This window comes from Halichoeres trimaculatus, unplaced genomic scaffold, assembly GCF_033239565.1.
Source record: "Halichoeres trimaculatus isolate MK-OKI-2021-1 unplaced genomic scaffold, fHalTri1.1 fHalTri1_scaffold_3, whole genome shotgun sequence".
NCBI lineage: Eukaryota > Metazoa > Chordata > Actinopteri > Labriformes > Labridae > Halichoeres > Halichoeres trimaculatus.
Genome location: NW_027437181.1, coordinates 26,240,282 through 26,262,893, shown reverse-complemented (window position 1 = coordinate 26,262,893; position 22,612 = coordinate 26,240,282). Strand labels below are relative to the sequence as shown.

The 22,612-nt window shown below is 42.7% G+C and overlaps 1 protein-coding gene across 2 annotated transcripts; it reads left to right on the top strand.

Moving 5' to 3' along the window:
• The first annotated feature begins 890 nt into the window (after nt 1-890).
• ahctf1 (AT hook containing transcription factor 1) lies at nt 891-20,800 on the top strand. Of its 2 annotated transcripts, none has more exons than XM_074665995.1 (40): nt 891-1,124; nt 3,393-3,519; nt 4,385-4,535; nt 4,743-4,845; nt 5,298-5,478; nt 5,636-5,843; nt 6,036-6,152; nt 6,257-6,341; nt 6,454-6,604; nt 6,803-6,935; nt 8,043-8,224; nt 8,381-8,442; nt 8,641-8,769; nt 8,892-8,982; nt 9,126-9,215; nt 9,626-9,766; nt 9,896-10,000; nt 10,231-10,327; nt 10,495-10,618; nt 10,728-10,784; nt 11,066-11,212; nt 11,349-11,539; nt 11,655-11,799; nt 11,905-12,036; nt 12,202-12,349; nt 12,510-12,660; nt 12,775-12,876; nt 13,264-13,405; nt 13,588-13,803; nt 13,888-14,548; nt 14,658-14,837; nt 14,967-15,072; nt 15,173-15,294; nt 15,405-15,724; nt 15,842-17,896; nt 18,164-18,404; nt 18,510-18,686; nt 18,772-18,869; nt 19,410-19,477; nt 19,662-20,800. In XM_074665995.1, exons 2-40 carry the CDS (start codon nt 3,399-3,401, stop codon nt 19,858-19,860), a joined length of 7,929 nt encoding a protein of 2,642 aa, XP_074522096.1. In that variant the 5' UTR covers nt 891-1,124; nt 3,393-3,398; the 3' UTR covers nt 19,861-20,800. The 2 variants fall into 2 exon arrangements, with proteins under 2 accessions (XP_074522096.1, XP_074522095.1); XM_074665994.1 differs by having other exon boundaries at nt 18,134-18,404.
• Nucleotides 20,801-22,612: the final 1,812 nt, after the last annotated feature.

Below are 22,612 nucleotides of genomic sequence, written 5' to 3'. Positions count from 1 at the left end.
TACTGGGGTTAAAAAGAAGCCGAAATCCAATATATGGGCCGGTATCCAATATATCGACTGATATCCGATATATGTGCTGATATATGTAATAAATTAATTGATATACACAAGATAAATACTGTATGTGAACGCAAATTATGACTAGCTATTAAAAAGTTCCATCTTCCATTTAATGCATGGGACTAAACTAGATTTTAAGAAACGTTGTCGCTGCTTTCAAAACATGCAATAAATACAATTACAACAAAATACATTGAAACATTTTCAAAAATTATCTCAACCAAAACAATAACTGGTGAATTTATAAGCCCAGGTTAATCCTGCATGGCATTATAAAGTGAGGCGCTGTGTAGTAGCCCTAATTAACACATAGAAACAGGAGTGACAGAATCTCTGCGGGGCAAAATTTTTTATAATAGGCTACATTTTGGCCGATGTTGATTAATCGGTGACACGCTATAATCGGCCTGATTAATCGGGTGGGCTGATTAATCGGTCGGGCTCTAGTAAAAACACTTCAAATTGTTTCCTCTAAGATACATGACACAAGGGGCTTACTGTCTTTCCTCTAACCATCTGTGTTGTACTCAAATACACCAATGTTGTAGAGATTTAAATCCAAAGGCTTCTCTACTTGTAATTTGGTTTATCCGGAATTCAAGCCAGCTGTACAAAGTTTGCTGTAGAATATCAAAAGACTGAATTGACCAGGTTCAGTAAGATTCAGCATTAAGAAATGCGGCATTAGCCATTTACCCTAATGAGTTGGTACTGCCTTTATGCATAAGTGATGAGTGTGATAAAGGCGTGTTTATTGGTTTTACTTCCAATCCACGTGGGGCAGTATAAGCTAAGGCTCTGTTCTCTCCACCAGCATTTGCGACCTCAAAGAAGAACCGCTAGGCTCACTGTCCAACCGTGGAAATGGCGCTTAGTGGTTGTTCGGGAGCCTGAAGTCAGGGGAAGCATATCGCGCTGGTCAATCAGTTTCAACGCCCCGAGGACTCCACGTATGGGCTGCAAAGGAAAAATCAGCTGATTATGACAGAAAAAAGGAGAAATCGAGATATTCGTCAAGAAAAGGAAAACATCGTGGCTTCAATAAAGCCGTGAACATCGAGCAGGTTAGTGCAACGTTAACGTTGGAGGCAGTGAGCGACACATTGCATCACGTTTTCTTGCCTAGTTAGCGGCGCTAACAGGGCTGTATTACTAAACAGGATTAAGTTACTTAATCATATAAAAGATCAACAGGGAGGTGTGACTCGTTGCTGATGTATATCCACTATATTGTGATGTTGTCCGTAAGCCATGCTATTAGGAGATACCAGACTAAGCTACAAAAACGATTGCACCGTTGATATCTGTCTGAGGCTAAAGCCAGACTCTTAAATCATCTTCAACAATTTACAAATCAATTTAAAACCACAAACTCATATTTTGATACGACGTGTGGCTTGATCGTGTAAATGGCAAAGTGCTGCGGTATTTCTGAATCTCAGTCCGTAAGTGTGTCACGGTAAAAACCAACGTATAGACTTTGCTAACATAAACGCAAGCTTTCGCTGTGGCTGCGTTAGCGAAAGTAGCAACTCACCACATATCCTGCTAGCCACCCGGACTGTGCTCTGACTCACAAACCGGGTGATTGCCCAAATTGTGTGATAGTCAGTTATATTTTACAGACAAAATCAGCAGACACAGTGTAGAATGTCTGACTGTTTGCAATGTGTGACATTAGTGCTATTATATTTAGTTAGGTAGGCTAGCTAGCTTGACGGTGAACTCAGATAAACTGTAATCCTGCATGACCTTGCAAGCTAACTGAGTAGCCTGCTATTACACTAAGAAACTTCTCTAATAAAGCTTCCAGTCCTCATTCCGTACCCTCTCTCAATACCATATCATTTGGACTTGTAATTGTTGTTGGGTTAAACTGCAACATGCATTAAACTGTACCGTTTATCGGTTTGTTTACATTATGTCAAATTAGCACTACGCTAACAACTAAAGCTAAGTAACGCTGTGCATATGCTAACGAGCGTGCTAACTGTTGCCAGTTAACCAAGTCAAAATACATTTTACATCCTAACCCTGCTTCATATGGTTGTCTAAAACATGTGTTAATGGTCTTGGTTGTAACTATTCATTTAAGTTCTATGGGTTGACGTCTTAACTTTTCAAATACCGAAACACGTGAGTGCTAGATGTGTTTGGAAAGGCGAGATTTGTTGCTTGAATATATTTATTCTTTGTGTTGAAGCCCTCGCTTTTAACAGCAGCGTGTAAAAGTATGCTATTTGGTGTGAACAGTGGGCATGTTTCTGTGCTTATTGTTGTTATACGCCTAGATGTTGAATCTCACGTCAGGGCATGTGGCTGCGTAGTGACAGGTTTGTTGCGCGGGAGTTCACTTGAATTCTCAGTTTCTTCTGTGGATCATAGAGGGCAGTATTTTGCCCATTTTTCAGTTTAAATACGAAAAGCACGTTATATCCAGCCTGGGATGGCCTTGAAAGTACCACTGAGCATAACATACTGTGAGAGATAGTATTATCTTGTTTGAACACGAGTTGTTAAACAAGCCTCTGGTACAGCTTAAACATTCACACTTTTGGGTCATGTATGGTAATAAAATTCAGTGGTAAAACGGGAACAGTGAAAATTAAATTACCAATGTTGAAGCAATCTTCTGCAAACATACTATTTTTTAAAACGTATGTGTTTTCAGTTTAGTATATTTTTCATTAGTTTTAGAGTGAAAGCTTATATGAATTGAAACCTTTAAAACAACTCACAAAAGATGCAAGGCTAGTAATAACACCCAGTTTACAGTACATTTTAGCTTTAGATAGCTTTAGTGTATAAGGTCTGTTATTTGAGCATCAAGAGCATTTTCAGTTTGTATGATGAAATATTTTTAGTGTGGTTTATTTGATTTAGAAAATGCTCTGATAGAGCTGTTTTTTAGAATGTCCTCTACTTCCCACATCTGCTGACAAACAGATGTTAAGCAGCATGCCATGTGATGTTGTTGATTTGAAAACAAACCCAGTTAAAGTGCCAGTTGTCAGTAAGCTCTCACACAGAACACTTCCTGACAACTGGGAGGGCAACTGGGGTTTCAGATGGACAGGCCCCTTTTGTTCTGTAGAACACAGTCAAACAGATATAAGCCAGAGTGGATTTAGAGAGAAATTTTCCAGGTTGTTATCACACCTATTGGTGTTTTAACTTGGTAAGCACCCATGAAGGGTGATATTTACCCAATAAAATGTTTGACTCCATAGCTGAAGCAGATTTTGTAAGCCAACTGTAGATGAAAGATAAACACAATCACTGCTGTTGTACACAAACAATATGTCACATGCTGTTTTTCTTTTTGACTTCAGTGAACAATGCACAACCTGGCTGCCCAAGTCACCAGCAGTCTGCTGCCTTTCCCAGCAGTTACTGTAGACGCTCTGGGGGAGGATGAGATCACCCTCGACTCTGTGTTACATGGGAGGTTCACTGTCGGTGAGTCTACTCTTACTGAACAATCAGTCAATGGATTACTGGCGCTACATGTTGCTACAACAAATAAAGTGAAAACAAATAAATATGTGAAAAGTTTGTATCCATTCCTGAAAAAAATGCATCAGATAAACTTTGATCTTTAAAGATCCAGAGAGAGAATTCAAGTAACCATAAAGGACAGACATAATTTTTTTTTTGTCTTCAACCACACTACATCATCTGTCAAACACACACATTAAAGTTGCACCTATTTCCTGAGAAAGTATTTAAGGTTATCTTAAATGGCATCTCAAGTTATTAAAGCTTGATTAAGGACCTACATCATTAAATATCTGTCAACTGTCTGTAGTTTAATACCAAAGACCACTTTGTTAGAATTTCATCAGGAACAAATACTCATAGGTTTTGGAATTGATGCAGTAAATTCAGATTCAGACAACTTTATTTATTCCTCACAGGGTAAAGTTCTATCATCTGTTTTCTTTAAGAGCTGATTCTAGAGTAATTTATGTTTTCTGGTTTTGCATTGGAGTAAAATAAAGTGTCATGTTAGAGGCGCAACTAGTTGAAACTGTAGATCTGGACAATTTTTGGTCAGTCTTATTTTTCAGAGGAAGGCTGGCAACAATTAAGCATTTTGTCGAGTGTAGTGGGACAAAATCAAATGGATCCACATGAATATCATTCTTGGTCTCTTGGTTTCATTAATTATTACTTGATCAAGTTTAAGCCAGAACAGCTTGTGCAACTACCTGCAGGTTAGTTATATCACCCAGCTGCTGAGTGTATAAAAAAGAAACATAGCTGGGTGTTGGTTCCTGATCTTAACCCCCTCATCTTCCAATTATGTGTCTTTTTGTAAAAGGCCGAAGTGGGCTGGCCTGGCTAGCCTGTGGTCCCCATCTGGAGGTTGTCCATGCAGTGACAGGAGAGCGGCTGTCTGCATATCGCTTCAGTGGTGGAGCAGAACAGCCACCCAGTGTCCTGGCTGCCAGGGACTTCAGCTGGCTAAAACGGTCAGAGCTTTAATATTTCTTTTTATCAGTTTAACACTATTTTATGTGGATTGTCATCTTTAGGACCTAATTGTTAGCTTCTAATGAGAATTTGGGTGAATGTAAGTCCACAAACACCTTATTTACCTGCTTCTCTATTATCAGTACATGCTGATGATGGGGTAGAGGACTTGTCAAATGTTTACGTCTTTCCTGTTTACCTAATAGGTCTGGATTGCTGGTTGGTGTAGAAGAGACAGAGGGCAGCGTGCTGTGTCTTTATGACTTGGGACTGTCCAAGGTGGTCAAAGCTGTGGTCATACCAGGCAGGGTGAGTTGGAGTTCCCCTCGACCTGCATGTGTCTCAGCATTTCTATGTACAGCCCACGATGATTGTTGCAAAAATGTTACCAAGCCTGTACAAATGTGAAGTCATTTTGATTACTCATAGCTGGGTCTGGTATGGTAGAAAACTTTTTGGTAAACATTTATTTGTGATTTGATAATAATTCATAGATCTCGATGCTTGAAATTTTAAAGTAAATCATTTTAAAAAACTTGATTTAATTTGGTGGGACGCTCTTGTGATTCAGCTGTTTTTTAAGTACAGTACACATTTTCAAAATAAAAGCTAAAGTCAGACATTCCCTTTTTTCTTTCTTTCTTTCTTTCTTCCTCTCTTTCTTTCTTTCTTTCTTTCTTTCTTTCTTTCTTTCTTTCTTTCTTTCTTTCTTTCTTTCTTTATTCATTTATTTATTTATTTATTTCTCTCTCTGTTTCTAGATAACAGCAATTGAGCCTCTTGTGAGTTATGGGGGAGCAAGCACTTCAACCCAGCATCTACACCAGAGCCTGCGCTGGTTCTTTGGCATTGCTGCTGTAGTAACAGACCTCGGCCATGTTCTGCTTGTAGACCTCTGTCTGGATGATTTGTCCTGCAACCAAAGTGAACTGGAGGCCTCAGGTGAGGAAACCTGTATTTAAACATATTTTCGGCACTGAGCACTGGTAAGGTCTTTGTAATCATGCACTTCAGTGATGTCTTGAGAATTGCATACCTTGCCATGCACACTCTATTTTTTTCCCCAACATCTTCTTTTTTATTTTCTGTCTGCTCCCAGACCTGCAGGTTGTGACCAAATCTCCCTCAGAGATCCCCAGGCTCAGAGAAGTCAGCACCAGAGAGGGCAGGCATCTTTGTCTCCAGCTGAATGCTCCCAGTGGGGTCGGAGCCACAGCTCTGCAGTACATTTCCAGGACTAACCAGCTGGCTGTGGGTTTTTCTGATGGATACTTACAGCTTTGGAACATGAAAGCTCTAAAGAAGGAGTGAGTCATTCTTTTTCTCCAAATAAACGAGAGTTAAATCTTTCCATATCAACTGTAGAAACTTAATACTCTGTCTACCTTTGTTTTAATGTCTGGCAGTTGGGATATTATAATGTATTACGACTTTATTCAACAAATGGCAATTTACGGGTATAATCATGTGTATTTTGGATTTGTTTGATTAATTTACAGGTATCACTCCCAACTGGACAGTGGCAGGGTGCCTGTGCACGCCTTCACCTTCCAGGAGCCTGAAAATGACCCCAGGAACTGTTGCTACCTCTGGGCTGTCCAGTCTTCTCAGGACCTGTAAGTCTTACACACAACTAGCACTTTATACAGGTAGAGCAGAGTTTATTTTGGTTTGTTTGTTTTTCTCCTAAGCTCTTATTTTGTCTCTAACTCCCACACAGTGAGGGAGATATGGTCAGCCTCCGCCTGCTTCAGCTGGCTTTCAGTGAAAGGAAGTGTCTCGCTTCTGGGAAAATCCTCTACGAGGTCTGTTGTGCTAAGAAGATTACAACAATATTTACCATTCCATCACTTCAATTAATGAGCTCTTTACTACTTAGTTTAGTCCTGTAGCTGTCATTGACTGTGTTTTTCTCAGGGTCTGGAGTACTGTGAGGAGCGTTACAGTCAGGAGTTGAGTGGTCCAGTGTTCCCTCTCAGGGCCCAGGCCACCAACACACGCCTGCTGAGTTGTCAGACCATTGAGAAGTTCAGACCTCACCCTGACAGGGATGACAGCATGAATGAAGGTGAGGATTTGTCTTCCAGCTACATGAGTCTCAAGTAACTAAATTAGTGATTTGTTTAGCCCTTATGATCAAGTCTGGATGTTTTGTGCTCTAATATCACCAGCATCTTCAAAAGAGAGAAAACAAGAGTCTCACTCCTTGTCAATCTTAATACAGATCTTTCTAAGCCACTTAACCCGTTATTCTTCTCATTTTCAGTTGCCTCTCCAGACACAAGTGTGTCTATCTTCAGCTGGCAAGTGAGAGCCTATGGTCAGGGGACTCCGTCTACCTACGTTGGGGTCTTCGACATCAACCGTTGGTACCACGCACAAATGCCAGATTCTTTAAGGTACAGTGGAGTCGCAGCTGGTCCAGACAATTTGTGGGTTCATTTCGTCATTTCAAAGGAAACTCCTTCCTTTCACTCACTTAAGCAAGTGTTTTCTCAGCATTGCTCCATTGACCATTACTGTTGTGTCCCTGTTACTGTGACATGTCTAGACGGTACTGAATATTGGTGACATTTCAAAATATTCACAACATTTATCGGGTCTTCCACATAATGTCTGGTAATGCTGTTAAAAGGACTGTGTGGACTATCAGTTTGAAGTCTGTAACATGTAATGTTATTGAATCTTCATTATGGCCTGCCAGTCATCTACCAAGCAGAGCTAAAGTAACCTCACTCTTCATTTTATTGATAGACTCTCAAGTTTGAACAGACCACTGCAGAATAACTGCTGACTGTGGGTTGGAATGAACATTATCACAAACAGCTTTACCCGTGTTTCAGCCTTTAGCATGTGTTTTAGCTTTTAGCCTGTGCTCTATCACTCTCCCTTTTATCTTTCTTATGCTCTTTTGTCCTTTTTCTGTCAAACAGTCCATCCTCCGTGTCCACTATCATTGCAAAATAAATCCAAGAAATCTTCTTCAACAGAGAAAAACACAGATCTCTCTACTCACTACTGAACTTTGTCAGCTGATGTAGAGTTTTCATAGAGACTTTGTCTGGCCGTGAATCAATCTGGTCCTGTCTGACCCGAGAGGGAAGCTGTGAAATAGCATTTAAAGTAACCTAATTTGGCAGTGATAATTCTTAGATTACAATCAGGCATAAATCTAAAAGTGAGACTTTTTAAGCTCACTAAGAAAGTCCTCACGGTCCCTTTAAGAAAGCTGTTATTTTTATTTAATTTTGAAGATTCTTGTACCACAATGCGCCATGTGTTTTACTGCAGCCAGGGTAAAATTCAGGAAAATGATTGTGAGTAACATGCTTGTTATCCAGGGGTCAGGTATGATTATCTGCAGCCCAAGTTTATTATCACACACTGCACCGCTCACTGAAACACTTCATGGCTGAGAAACAAACACTGACACATCAGGTGAAACAACAACTGCTTCACAATTCTTATCTTCGGTCATGTGTTGCTGTTGTCTTTGCTTTTCTCAGAACGGGAGAATCTTTGCAAAATTGTCCCTATCTGGCAGTTTGGTCTCTGGACCCTGTGGTGCAGATGGTGTCTCAGCACCTGCTTCTGGATGTGGTTGTGCATGAGCGTAGCCTCAGCAGAGGCCTGCCCTACACCTGCCCCCCACCTGAACAGTACTTCAACCCCACCACATATAACTTTGGTAGGTGCCTGATTTATAAGAATATGATCTGCAGGTTATATCAGTGAACCACTGTCACCTGTTCATGGAGCTCAGGAGTTTGTTTGTGCAGACGTGCAGATGATGTAGGTTTATCATAAACATGAAGATATATATTTTTTCTTTTTAACTCCACAGATGCTACCTGTTTGCTGAACTCTGGAATCGTGCACTTAACCTGCTCTGGGTATCAGAAAGAGGTGAATTTATCCTTTTCATAATAGACAACTGTGCATAAGATCAAAGGCAGACATCACAGTTTTTGCATATGTGTACATGGCGTATTTAAAACCACTGGGATGTAGTCTGCGCTTCACATAGCATGGCATTAATAGGATGTATATCACTCAGGCTGCACACTATTTACCAAGTACCTCACCAATGTCACTGACACACAGACCCTGAGCTTTTTGAAGAAAGCTGCTCCTTGTTCCAGTGACATCATCTCCACCAGTTACTCTCGATGCCTCATGTCGGGCTTGCTCTCATCTCGCCTGGCTGACACCCAGGCCTCCAGCCTCTCTCAGGTATAAATCATCACACCAGATTCTGCTTTGTGTTTCATTTCACATCACAAAAGTTGTTCATGTTTTACAAACGTTAAGATTTATACTCAAGTTTCTGTGAAACTGTGTGACTTGTGCTGTAGGAGGAGCAGCTGGATGCAATATTATCCACAGCTGTGGAAACCAGCTCCTTGGGGCTGATCACTGGATGTATCAAGCAGTGGACTGCAGAAGGTGAGGAATCAAACCTGGAACAAGTAGCAATTTGTCAGAGCTTGTGACGCATTCACTCAGAGAGTACTCGCTAAGCCTCCATGAATACACTGTGAAGCTTTTAGCTCAGTGTCAACTCCTGTTTTGTAATCCTGTCCTAACAGAACAACCAGGCTCTGCACTAAACCTGCGCTACATCCTGGATTGGGCCTGGAACAAAGTAGTCCAAACAAAGGAGGAGCTGGATGGCATCTGTATGTCTTGGTTTTCATATTTCTTCTTTTATTCTTAAGATATACATTATTTTTTAGGTTAAATTTTAAAGATGGCTAAATGTTCAGTGAGGGATTAAATGAATCTATTTTGTAGTCTGAAAAATAGGGAAACGGCTTTAGAGTTTCCCCTGAACACTCATTTGAATGCTGGGATAGCAACTGTCAATAATGTTGTGAAGTTGTTAAGAAACAAGTAAAGCTGCATACAACTCCATAATGTAACACACTGCCTATGATTGAAAATGTTCATACATTTGCATAGATTTTCATACTTGCAAAAAAAATATCCCCCTCTTTCTACCATTTGTTTTTCTATCTGCGAGTTTCCTAAGTTTGTATCAAGTTTCTGTTCTTATATTTCATATCTGTTCTTGCTGTTTGTCCTCTAGGTGCACCGCTGTTTGACAGCTCATCCAACTTCACAGACCCTCAGACTATGCAGCTGCTCCAGCACAGCCAGAGGCTGCTCAGTAACCTCAGCACCATCTTCCACTGTCTGCTCAGTGAAGCTCAGGAGCTCACTCAGAAAGGTGCAGCTCCCACACACACTCATCGACACGTACATGTCATTTACGTATCACGATGCTGTTGTGTTGTTGTTCTGAGTCATCTGATTTCCTTGATTGTAAGGTTGTGGTTGTTGTTTCTGTCTTGTGTAGGCCTGGTGGGCCTGATGAACAAGAACATGGTGTCCAGTCTGATTTCCAAGTATGCTCAGGTGGTGCTCTGGTTCTGTCGTACCGGTCTACTGCCTGAAGGATCAGGTAAAGTGTGGCAGGAATCAATCGATCTTATTGATCTAAGAAACACTGTAAGCTATTTCACACAGCACAGACACGGTTAGTTGGAAGCAGCCAGAGATGAATCTGGTGTTATATCTATCACAAACTCATTAGATCATACAAACACTGAAGATTTTTAACTTTGACTGATGATTCATTCACTGTATTAATGTTTTCTCCGCTTTCTGAACTGTTACTGTTCTTCCCACCAGATGATGACGCTCTCCAGATCTCTAGGCCTTTCTACACTCCCTCACTCATCGGCAACTATTACACCATACGCAGAGAGGAGCTGAGCAGACTAGCTAAGTTAGTAGTCTTTGCTTGAACGCTTTTCAGTTTTGTGATTGTTACAAACAACAGACTTCAGCCTAAGAGTGAATCTTTTCATATAAAGTGTACATTATTAATATAATTTCATTTGTTTTCTCCACAATCATCATCTGTTGTTGAAACTCTACTGCTTTCTTCCTCAGGGGAAAGTGGTGTGCAGACTGCCTGATGATTGACGGTTTGGTTGGCCAGTGTGGTGAACGCTTGACCAGCCTATGGAAAAGAGATGAGGGTGGGACAGGGCTTTACCCCCCACCTTCATTGCATGTAAGTATTATTATTTCACTTATTACAACCTGATCTGTGTCATGATATATCGACAGGTGACACACATGAGCAGTGAGTTAAGACTGAATTTAATCCCTTTCATCAACAGGCCTTGTTGGACATTTATCTACTGGACAACATTGATGAAGCTGCCAAACACGCTATCGTATCCTTAAAACAATCAAGCTGACTTATCAGGCTTTTGTGAGTTCAGTGATTATTTCCTGTTTATTTGCTGAAGCTAAATTATATTTAGAAATGCAATAATTAAACAAAAACCGAATGCTAAAGCTTCTCTTCATCTTAACCACTTAAACTTTGTTTCTGTTTAGAAGGGAGTCTGTTCTCGTTTGTAAGATCTGGAGATTGTCACTCATGAGGACATTTCTTAAACAGTTGGACCAATTTAATTCTTTTGTCCCTATGAGCCTTAACCTGCTGTCTCAGGTGATTTATCTGTTGCTGGATATCATGCAATCCTTCCCCAGTAAGGAGGGAGCCTCAGTGGAGTTTTTCCCCACAGCTTTCGCCATCCCTATTGGACTGGTGAAACTAGTTCAGGGCCTCTGGTTGCTGGACCATCATGACCACCAGGTAATCACAGATCAACACCTTTCACAGACTTCCCTGATATGATTTCTCCTTTTGGATTCCAACAGAATAAGAGCATTTAAAATGTACATTTTTCTGTGTATGGCTCTTTTTAAATCTTGCTTTTTTTCTCTATCAGAGTTCATTCGAGCTGCTTCTGCATCCTGCAGCGTCTCAGTGTCAGTTTGAATGGCAGCACGAGCGGGTTCTGCAGGCTCTGATGTGCCAGGGCCAACATTCAGTGGCACTGCGATATTTCCACATAACAAAGCCCTCAATTTCCTCCACTGCTCAGGCCAAACTTTGCCTGTCTGTTTTACTACACAACAGGTGAGAAACGCTATCCTTATGCCACGTATCCAAAAAAATGGATAAAAACATGCAACTGCCAAAAGGTGGAGAAGAAAATGCACATGACGTTTGCAATTTGTGCTGTATGTTACAGGTGCCTCATAGAGGCGTGGTCTTTACTCCGGCAGCACTCCAGTCATCTCAACATGGCTGAGCTGATGGGCTTCCTGTATGAGAGCTGCCAGGAGCTGGGCCTCATCAAGGAGCTGCTCAAACTCCCTCTAGGCCTCTCTGAGCAGGTAGGGCTGACATAAGACAACACATGGTCGGACTGGTGACTACAATTTTGTAGATCTGATTCCAAAGGCTCTGCGTCAAACTTGTCATTTGTGATCTGTGTTTAGGAATGTCTGGAGAAGTTTCTGCAGGGTACAGGGGGTCTCCAGAACAGAGAGCTGCTTATGGTTCATTACCTCCAGCAGGCCAACTACATTCCTGCTCTGCAGCTCAACCACAGCCTTAAACTGAACCTAATGGTATGTTTTTTAAAAAAATTATGATACTGAAGAGTATCTTCCTTTAAAACATTAACACAGTAGTTCAGAAACAGAGGTTCTCATGAATATTCTGTACATGGGTTATCTGAAGAGGAGATGTGCATTTTTATTGAAATTTTTGAGAATTTTCGTCTCTGTTCCCAGAACGAGCGAGACCCCAAGCTAAAAGAGCGATCAAACACCAGGAACTCAATATTGGATCAGTACGGTAAAGTTTTGCCAAGAGTTCAGAGGAAACTGGCAATGGAGAGAGCCAAGCCCTACCAGCATTCTTCTGCCATCCACAGAGAAGGTGAGGAGGCGCCCCACGTCACTTTATACCACTCCAGTGGTCACAAGTCTTTATGGACACATCTTTTTCCACATCTGTTTGCACAGTTCCTTGCATGTTTAGTTTATTTACTCTCAATGTTGGTATTACATATAAATATCATGTCACCACTTTACTCCAGTTTCCCGGCCTCAGCCGCTGTCGACCATCACTAAGCGCTCTGCTACTGAGAAGGTGATGTCAAGGGCTGGCTTCATCAACGACGTCCTGACCAAGGTTGGGGAAGTGTGGTTAGGCAAAGGAGCGACACCGCAGTCCTCCCCAACAAAGAGGTGAGCATGAATTTACCTAAAACTTAAGCTCAAAGGTTACTTAAATTTATCTCCTTTGTTTCCTCTTCAACCATTTTCTGTTTCTTTCCTTATTCAACAAATTGTATCTGCTAGTCCCAGGGCTACAGATGTTCAGAGCCCTAAGCCCTTCTCCTCGGCCCATCCTGACCCTTTCCTGGGAACTCCCATCATGATGACCTCCAAACGAAAATCAAGGTAGTATAGCCTGTGTTCATGTTAACCAGAGTGAAATGTGACACAAACATTTTGTGTGTGTAAAATGACACTCTACTCAAGTAACAACTGAGGTTATAAAAGTAGGAATTTTCACTTTCAAATAAAAGTTTTTTTGTATTCATTCTGATTGGTCCTTTGCGCTGTCTTTTTTTTTTCAAAGATAATTTAGCTTTTTATTTTCCCATGAAAAATCCTTTATTCTGAAAAATATTACCTTAATGAAGGGAATATTAACTCATGAAAATGTTTAAATCTTATTTATTTTTTAAACCAGTAACAGTAGTGACACTTACTGCATGAGAGCACCACAGAGTCCTGGTGAAACACTAAATCTATGCATGTCTCCGTATCTTCCGTGTGATCCAGGCTGGACTTGGTGGTTAACCCATCCTGTCAGACCCCTCGCCCTCTGCTCAGTCCCCCCAGACCTCCCAGCTCCTGGATCTCTCCCAAGAGCACCAATAAGGCGCCTGAGCTCAGTCTGCTTCAAACACCTCAGGTGGTCAAGGTGAGCAGATGAATTTGGTATTCATGTTTGTTTGGAGAATCTTAGTATTTCATCAATATATTATTGTCTCCTCTGTCCAGTCTGTGGCCTTTTTTATCTAAAGATATTCTTTTTTGTGAGATAGTGAGTCTTATGCCCTTTTTTATTTGACGCTCACACTTCTCCTGCTGTTGTCCTCCCAGCGAGCTCGGGCCTTGGCTGCCTCTGGTCCTGTCTTCTCAGCATTCACTCCACAATCCATCCTGCGCAGCAGCCTGAGGCCCACACCCGTCGCCACCCCCTCCGCTTCTCCAGGACGATCCGTCACCCCTCCAGCACGCAGCAAAGAAAGCCGGATAACCTTCATCGAAGAGGCTGAATCTCCAGAACCAGAGAAAGGCATCAGATGGACCAACGGGGTTAGGAAACGTCTTTAGCATGAGTTTATTTCCAGAAGTACAACGTGGCCTTTTTCCTCATTTGACTTGTTTTACTTTTTCTAGATGGCAGCAGACAATGAGATCAGCTTGTTGACTAGAGGCTCGTTACTGTCAAAGGCCACTCGTAAGACCTGGTCCTCACAGCCAGCTGAGGAAGAACAAGATGGAGATGAGGAAGAGGAGCAACCTCATGTACATTTCCCGCCTCCAGAAGGTGGTATTCCATCACCTGAGCTGAAATGCATCGACAGCGAGCCCTCCTCTCTCAGTGAAGTCGCTGCTGAAACAAAACCATCAGCGACAGCACAGACACGACTAAGCCTGAGCTTTGACACCAGCCAGGCGTCTCTCCGATCAACTGACACCACGCTGGAGTACTTTGACGCTCCGCTCGCTGCAGTTCAGGAAGGAGGGGAGGCAGCCACAGAGGAAGATGAAGAGGTTGTGACGATGAACATTAAAGTGCTGAGGGAAGAGGAGGAAGAGCCCTCACTGATCACTGATCAAACCCCTCTGCAGACATCAGAGGATCTAGAGAAAGAGGAGGAGAGGGTTGAAAAGGTGGGAGAGATCAAAGAATTCGAGGAGGTGATGGAAACTGTTCATTCTGAGGTGACTGAAGTTGGAGAAGTCCAGCCTGAAAATGAAGAAGAACATGATGAATCAGGCAGCAAACAGGATGCTGTAGATCTTGATCATGAAGAGTTGTCGAGTCACAGTCAAGGTAATTAAAAATCTGATTTGTTTTTTTTTCCACAGCTGCTCAAAGGATGCAAACTAATACTAAAAGCACATTCTGCACTCATTGCTGGAAACATTTCGTCCTTTATTAGTTTGTGAGCAGGTAGCTGAGAGCACAGACTCCATTGCTGAAGTCAAATTTCAGGACCAAGCAGACGTTACCAGAGACCTGGATGTCCAATCAGAATTCACACTGACGATGGCGCAGGAAGTGCCACCTGCTGCTGCTGAACCTTTAGATGAACCTGAAGAAGAGCCAGAGCCATCAGCAGGTGCTGCTCTAAACTGCAAATAATCTGTGCTTCTGGGGCAGCAGCAAAATCTCTTGCTGTTGTTGTTGTTGTTGTTAGGACGTTTTAAGATGGAAAAGTAATGAAGAGTTTTTATTTTTCTCCCTGCAGACCTCACCGGGTTTGTGCAAAGACATCTGTTTGGTAGTGATCTGACGTCTCCGCTCACTCGCTCAGGAATCCATGAGGCGTCACAGATTGAGACAACCCTTCAGAAGTTTGTGCTTTTTCTTTCACACGGGAAAAAACTCTTATCTTCTTCTGACATCTGTGTTCCTCTCAATGAAGGTATTAAAAAGTCCTTCCTCCTCTTTTAGTGAGTCACTGGGTGGAGATGAAGCAGACGAGCCTGCAGCTGTTGAAGCTCCTCCGACGTTCACTAGCCAGAAATCTACCGTCTCTGTGACCTCCTCTGAGCCAACAGGCACAGACTCTCACTGTGAGTGATTAAAACACTATAACACACACACAGTTTAACACCTGAACTGCTCCAGGAGTGTTTAACCCTCTCACTTATCTTCACCTCTTTTCTTTCTTTGTATTGTGCAGCTGTCGTTAGTGTGAATGACAGTGAAGACCTCTCCAGCCCTGTGTCTGAGGAAGACGAAGAGGATGAGGAGGAGGAAGAGGAATCGGATCAAGCTGAAGAGGAGGAAGAGGAGGAGGAGGAGGAAGAAGAAGAGGAGGAGGAGGAGGAGGATTCTGGCAGTGAGGTGGAGATCATTGAGGAGGTCCAGGGTAACGGGAGGCTTCCACCCCTCCAGCCCAGTGCTGTGTTCATACAACAGGAGCACACACACTTCCTGCCCAGTCTATCAGAGCAGGAGGCTGCAGCGTTTTCTCTGATCACACCTGCCACAGAGATCAAGGTAACAGTTTATCAGTGAAGGAATTTAATGATGATGATTTTTGCTGATTTTCTCTCATAGTATAATTAAAAAAAAAAAAAACTAAAATACCATCCCTGTGCTTTTGCCCCATAACAGATGGTGGAGGATGACTTGGAGGGGGAGGTGGTGATGGTGAGACTTGGGGCGGATGAAGGAGGCCTGATGGCTGAAGTGGAGGAAGACCAAGGATCATCATACATGGAGCTCAAGCCCTCCACCACTCTCCTTGTCCCTATGGAGCTGGTGGAGGGGCAGGACGGCCTGGTGGACGGCACCCCACTCGACCTTCCTGAGCTTCAGCAGAGCGTGCACGATGAGCTGAGGACTGACTCTCACAGCCCTTTCTCTCTGATGCTGGAGGAGGACGTGGACAAAGATGCAGACACTCTGCCGATGGAGAACGATCTCCAGCCCTGCGAGCCTCCAGCCCTGTCTCCAGAAGTGGATGCTAGTGATGAGCACTCACCTGAGGTTATTGTTTTGGGGTCAGATGATCAGGATCCTCCTCTTCTGTCTGAAGAAGCCTGTACAGAGGAGGAGAAGGAGGAGATGGACAGCTTGGATGGCGTTAAAGGGAAAGAGCAGACAGAACCAGAGCCAGAAGAAGTCGCTGAACAACAAACTGACCTGAATATGGAAAACCACCAGACTGAAGATGATGACGATGAACAGAGGGATGAAGAAGAGATTGTTACACTAGCTGAAGATCAGGAGCCTGCAGGTCTGTCTGGTTCTGTGTCACCTGCAGAGGAAGAACTCCCAGCAGGAGCGGAGGAAATGGACTCTGATACAGAGCCAAATGCTGTCCAGGAGGAGAAGGAGGAAGAGAAGGGGGTGGTGGAGATGCTGGAGGAGGAGGAGGTGGAAGAGGTGAAGAAGGAGGAAGAGGTGGTGGAGATACAGGAGGAGAAAGAGGATGAGGTGGTGCAAGAGGAGGAGAGGGAGCAAGAGGTGGTGCAGGAGGAGGAGAAAGAGGAAGAGGTGGTGCAAGAGGAGGAGAAGGAGGAAGAGGTGGTGGAGAACCCAGAGGAGGAGGTAGAAGAGGTGGTGCAGGAGGAGGAGAAGGCAGAAGAGGTGGTGGAGATGCAGGAGGAGGAGGAGAAGGAAGAGGTAGTGCAGGAGGAGAAGGAGGAAGAGATAGTGCAGGAGGAGGAAGAGGAGAAGGTGTTAGAGAAGCAGGACAAATCAACCCCTGCTGCGGCACCAGAAGAGCCTCAAGAAAACGGGCCTGTTACCATAGAGACAGAAGTTTCCTCCTGTGCAGAGACGACGACGGTTGTGCAGGAGAAGCAGCAAAATGAGACGGTGTTTGAAGACAAAGAAGAGCAGATCACTGAAGAGCCTCAGACAGAGAAAGAAAAAGCAAAAAGACCCAGGGGAAGACAGAGAAAACACAAAGCTGTTGAAGAAGAGGAGCCCATGAAGGTCGAGGCTTTGAGCTCTGACAGTCAGCCAGAAGACCCATCTGTGCCAGAAACTTCCAGTTCTCAGAGGAAAAAGAAAGCACCACTGACCCCCACACGAAGAACTACAAGAAGCAGGGCCGTTACCTTCACCTCCCCGCTCACTGAGGAAACAGAGGAGCCGCAGGAGGACGCAGAAACAAGCCGAGTGGCCCCTGCTTCCCCCAGCCGTACTCCAAGAAAAAGCAGACAAAACAAAGACATTCAACCTATCACACCTCGGAGAAGTGCTCGCAAAGCTCAACAGGTGCCTTCTAAGGAGGAGGTGGAGGAGGTGGTTAACAGCACCTTCACCGAATCCACATCCAAAGCTTCTTCTCCAAGCAGACGACGAGTTTCCCAGAGAGCCGCTTCGACAAGGAGCCAGAGCAGTGCTGAGGAGGCGTCTGCGGCCACAGAGAATGAAGTCAAAGTCGAGGAGGAAAAAGAAGAGGAAGAAGCCGCAGATACAACGTTGTCCCGAAGAACGAGCTCCAAGACTTCCACACCAGCCAAACGCAGGATGCCTCAGGTGAGCAGCACGCCGAGGAGATCCAGCAGGAGGATCCTGAGCAGCAGTGAGGCAGGGCCACCACCTCTAGAGGTCCTAGAAGAAGAGAAGGAACAGGACGAAGTCTTTTCATCGCCCCCCAAACGAACCTCCAGAGCTCGACAGTCGAGTCAGATTTCTCTCAGTATTTATCCAAAAGTAAGGATTCATATTTTCACCTTTTTTCACCGTCGACTTCAAATGCATGTGGTTCGCTGATCATTTTGTCCATTATCATGTGATGCTGATGCATGTTCAGCTTGTAGTAATATTTAAGACACACTCATCCTTTCATTTGCATCGTTACCTCCATAAAAATCTGTTATTTTCAGTTTTCTTGCTGACATTTGTCCCCATTGCATGCTCATCCTCATTGATCACATCTAACAACCACAGGTCAAACTGGTTCCTGTATCACTTCCTCAGAGCGCCAGAAAGACGAGAGGAGAGACGACTGTAAACGTTAAAGGGAGTGAACTTCTGCTGGAGCCTGAACTCAGCATCCACGCTGATCGCACGTCCTCCCATCGGCCAACCAGAAGCAAACTCTGGGATCACCCAGCAGAAGACCTTCCCTTACTGGACTCACCGCTGGAGGTGGACTCTGAAACGCCTGTTGCAGATGCCCTCATCAAAAGACTCCAGGATGAGGCAGAGAAACAAGAGGGTAGGTGCAAGGCTGGTCCAAAACTAACCAGAAGGATAAATGCAGGAAGTTTAAATGTATATGGATTTAAGTATAAGTTGACAGTGACTTTTGCCTATTCTCCAGGAGGAGTAGTCGTCACAAAGATCGTAAGAACCAGTAAGAGGAGTACCAAGTCGTCAGTGGAGCAGATTGAGTCCCTTCTTCCTGTAGAGGACGTCTTGGTCCCTGAGCCTGCAGAGGACAAGTCCAGTCTAGGGGAGAATTCATTCATCTATTCCCCATCACGGAGAAGAACAAGAGGTCAGCTGCATGTCTGTGAACTGTTGAGTGTGTGTCCATCTGGCAGTAAATGGTTTTAATCCTTTTGTTGTGTGATGTCTGTCAGCGAGAAGAGCCGAGTCTCCAGGTCCCAGTGAGGAGTCTGCAGTTCCTGTCACTCGCAGCAAGAGGAAAGTCGTCCAGGAGGCCTCTGACACTCCTCACGTGAGTGCTCTGTGCTCTCTGATATATTAGCCGTCTGTGTTCCAGATGTAACAGTTTTAGCGTTCAAGATTTCAAAGAAAATAAATATTTCAGTTGATTTAGAGATAAGAAGAAACATGATATTTCTAAAAACTTCTATGATGAGCTTTTATCAGGTTATGAAACACACTGAAAGTTAACATTTAATGACTTACACAAGCTAACAAGAGCAACAACACAACTGAGAATTTCAATGTTTTTCCTTCTAATGGCTGAAATCATCCTGAAGGGATGTGGGTCAGAAAGGGCAATTCACAGCACCCTTTCTCTTTTTCACTACAAATAAAACAGAATGAAAACGTCAGTTATGAGAGACAGCAGAATGAGATCTTTGTCAGAAAATGCTACTTACACAGGAACATGAACAGCATGTGAGCAGCAGAGATGAAGTAACTGCTTTGTCCACAGGGAGTGTCACTGTTGACACAAACAGAAACTGCTCCACAGGAGCTTAAAGAAAGCCCCTTCGATTTCTAACCTCTTTCTTTCTTTCTTTTACAGGATGAAAATGTTGAAGAGGAAAAAGACAAAGATGCCAAGACAAGAAAAACAAGTAAAAGAACAGCAAAGTAAGATCCTGTTTCCTGAAGATAAAAACCTAACACCACCTGATTGAGGAATCAAAAGACACCACCCTAAATTTTATTAGAATCACTGCTTTGTTTTTACATCAAATCTGCAATAGATTCTGATTTATTCTTAGAGAAAGCTCCACGAAAAGATTAATTTTTCTTTTACTTTTCCAACCACCAGATCCAAAGCAGTACCTGAGCCGCCCCCCCTTGCACAGGTAGACCCGATCTCACCTCTGCCCAGTCCAGCTGATCCACCACAGAGAGCTCAGAGGAGGGTGAAAGAGGGAGAGGCCCACACATCCGGCATGAACCTCCGACGCAAGCGCATAATGGACTCAGTTTTTACCAAACCAGTCACACGGAGGAAGAAACTCTGAAGAGTTGACAGTGACTTGACTGGACGCTGTTATTAAAAGTGTATGCATAAACTCCTAACGGTTATGTTTCCCTCAAATGCCTCGCAGTGCTGCAGTTTGCTTGGTTTGTTGACTTCCCTTCATGGAGAAGGAATTAAGCAATGTAGGCATGAAGATTTATTTTTGGGACAGAACACACTGGTGTGAGTGGACTATATTTTTGGAGTTTACACGTCCCACTCTTACAAACTCACTTGATAACGTAACCATGGCCGTTTCCCCTCAGATATTTTTCATCCCTCCTGCTGAGATCTCTGAGTGCAGTGACAGGAGGGAAACCATGGATGTGTAAGCTCCCACTAACAAACTCAAGGGACTGGAGTGAACCTGCCTCAGCTTCAGAGGTTTTATTTACATTCTTATTTTATTTTTTTTGTTGTTGTTGTTGATGTTTACTTTTAAGATTTCAAGGCCTGCTGTTTTTCTACTCTAGAAGAAAAGCAACCAACCCAGTGGAGACGAGAGATTTCTACTGATAGATTTGTAAATAGTTTTTTTTTGCTATGTTCCAAATAAAGTTGATAAATAAATCATAAAAGAAAGAATAATGTTCATTTTGAAGTTTTAAGTGTCTGGATTGCATTTGATCATCATATCTGACTGCCTATGCCATAGTCTTAAACTTTCAGGGGACTGGGGGATGTTCTGTGACCGACTCACAGACTCGTACACTTCTGCCCTCAGACTGAATTTTGTATGTCATGGGGATGTTGTATAGTGTGAATGGAAAAAAAAAACAAACTTGCACAGTGGTTTGGGTTGGTAAAATCTTTTGGGATTTGTTAATAGGCTTGTTAAATTAAATTTATGGCCACAGCCACCTGACAAAAGGCTATTTTCTGATGAATGTATGTAGAATGTCTTATTTTTGATGACTGCTCTTTGATAAATACGTTAAAGCTCCAATACTCCTGAGTGATCGTCTCAGTTTTATTAACTGCCTTTAAATGCATGCTTGGTTTGCTGGTGGGTGGATGGAGTGACTGAACCACAAAGCTTTTCTGTATTTGGTTTTCGGTTTTCACTAAATTATCTTTTTCAGAAGCTCTCTTTGAAACTTTATCCGAAGGGTTTTTACAAAAACGTTCTGTTGTATACTTAAAAACTACTGAAAATTTGAGTAACCTTCTTGAAAGACTTGTAGGAGGGAAAAAAAATATCTTTTGTGTTATTTTTTAAGCTTTCAAAAACTCTTTTAGAGGCATTTCAAAACGTGTATTACTTTTATTCAATGCTCAAAGTGTCTTTCATCATAATCCTTTAAATTGTTTCTTGCTCACAAACTTTATTACAAACAGACCATGGACTGTAAAACTTACACTTTATGACATCACAGATGTGTTTGCAGTACAGAGTTTTGAGGCCTATTGTTGGTGGAGACCATACTGGTAATGCTAAATTCAACATTCAGCTACACAGACAACTACAAGGTGTTTACCTGTCACTCAAGCCAGCTATTCCTTTACATGGGGAAGAACTTGTCAGTTAAACAACCTAGAAAATAATGAGAAGTGAAAAATGCACCCTCGTCTGGTACTTAAAAAAAAGACTTAATTTTTGTAAACCTGGCTTTTGCTGTAAAAATCTTTTTTTTTTTTAATTGGTGTGTATGTGGTTTATGGTGTTTCTTCAGCCAGCCTCAAGAGGGCACTTGATAAACTGCAGATTTTCACGTATTTCATGTCTTTAAACCAGAGGTTGCCGCTTGTCTCGAGCTCCAACATCAGACTATTTTCAAATTTAATTTTAATTCACTTTTAATCAGGAAGTCCATTGAGATAACTTTATTACAACAAAAATCAGGCCTAAAGTAGCCGCAGTAACTTAGTACAGTAACTTTCAAACACACGACATGGGTGAATCACAGTTCATATAAGATATTTTAACACACATTGTCCTGTTCTGTCACCACAGTCTTTAAGTTTATCTTTAATTTGTTGTATTCTAAAAAGGACTTTTTTTAAAGGTTATGTTATGTTTGATATACTGTGTTCAGCTGAGGGCCGCGTTTGATTTCAGAGATATGAAATGCCAACAGGAAGGTAATTGTGAACGTGGAGCTGCCCTGTGTAAATTTGACTCTGTCTTTTCTGTTGTCTCCTCTATAATTTATGTTCGCTGACAGGGTGAAAGTGAAACCAGCCTTATCTTTGTTGCTCCATTTCTGACATCAGGGGGTGGAAAAAGAAAAATATAAGCATCCATTGATTTACTTAAGGAAATGATGGTGATTTATTGGATCAAAGTGTCAGCCAGCAGCAAGTCCTCTGGTAAATTCTAGTCTGTTGTATAGTTTATTGTCAAGTTTCGGTGGAGGTTTTCAGCTGCCAAATCAAACGTTTTTCTCCATAATGTTCTCTTTAAAAGAAAAAAAAACAAAACAAAACAACAACAAAAACAAACAAAAAAAAAAAAATTAAAAAAGGAGGTGAGATGTTTCCTGACAGGCTCATGTGGACTGCAGAGTTCCTGTCATGTTAACCCAACTGTGTCCATGTCAGTGTGTAACCAGACACAGTCCTTTGCCGTGTGTGTGTGTGTGTGTGTGTGTGTGTGTGTGTGTGTGTGTGTGTGTGTGTGTGTGTGTGTGTGTGTGTGTGTGTGTGTGTGTGTGTGTGTGTGTGTGTGTGTGTGTGTGTGTGTGTGTTTGTGTTTGTCTGTGAGGGAGCTGATCACTCAGTGAGTCCGTGTCCTGTGCTGAGACCTGCTGCCT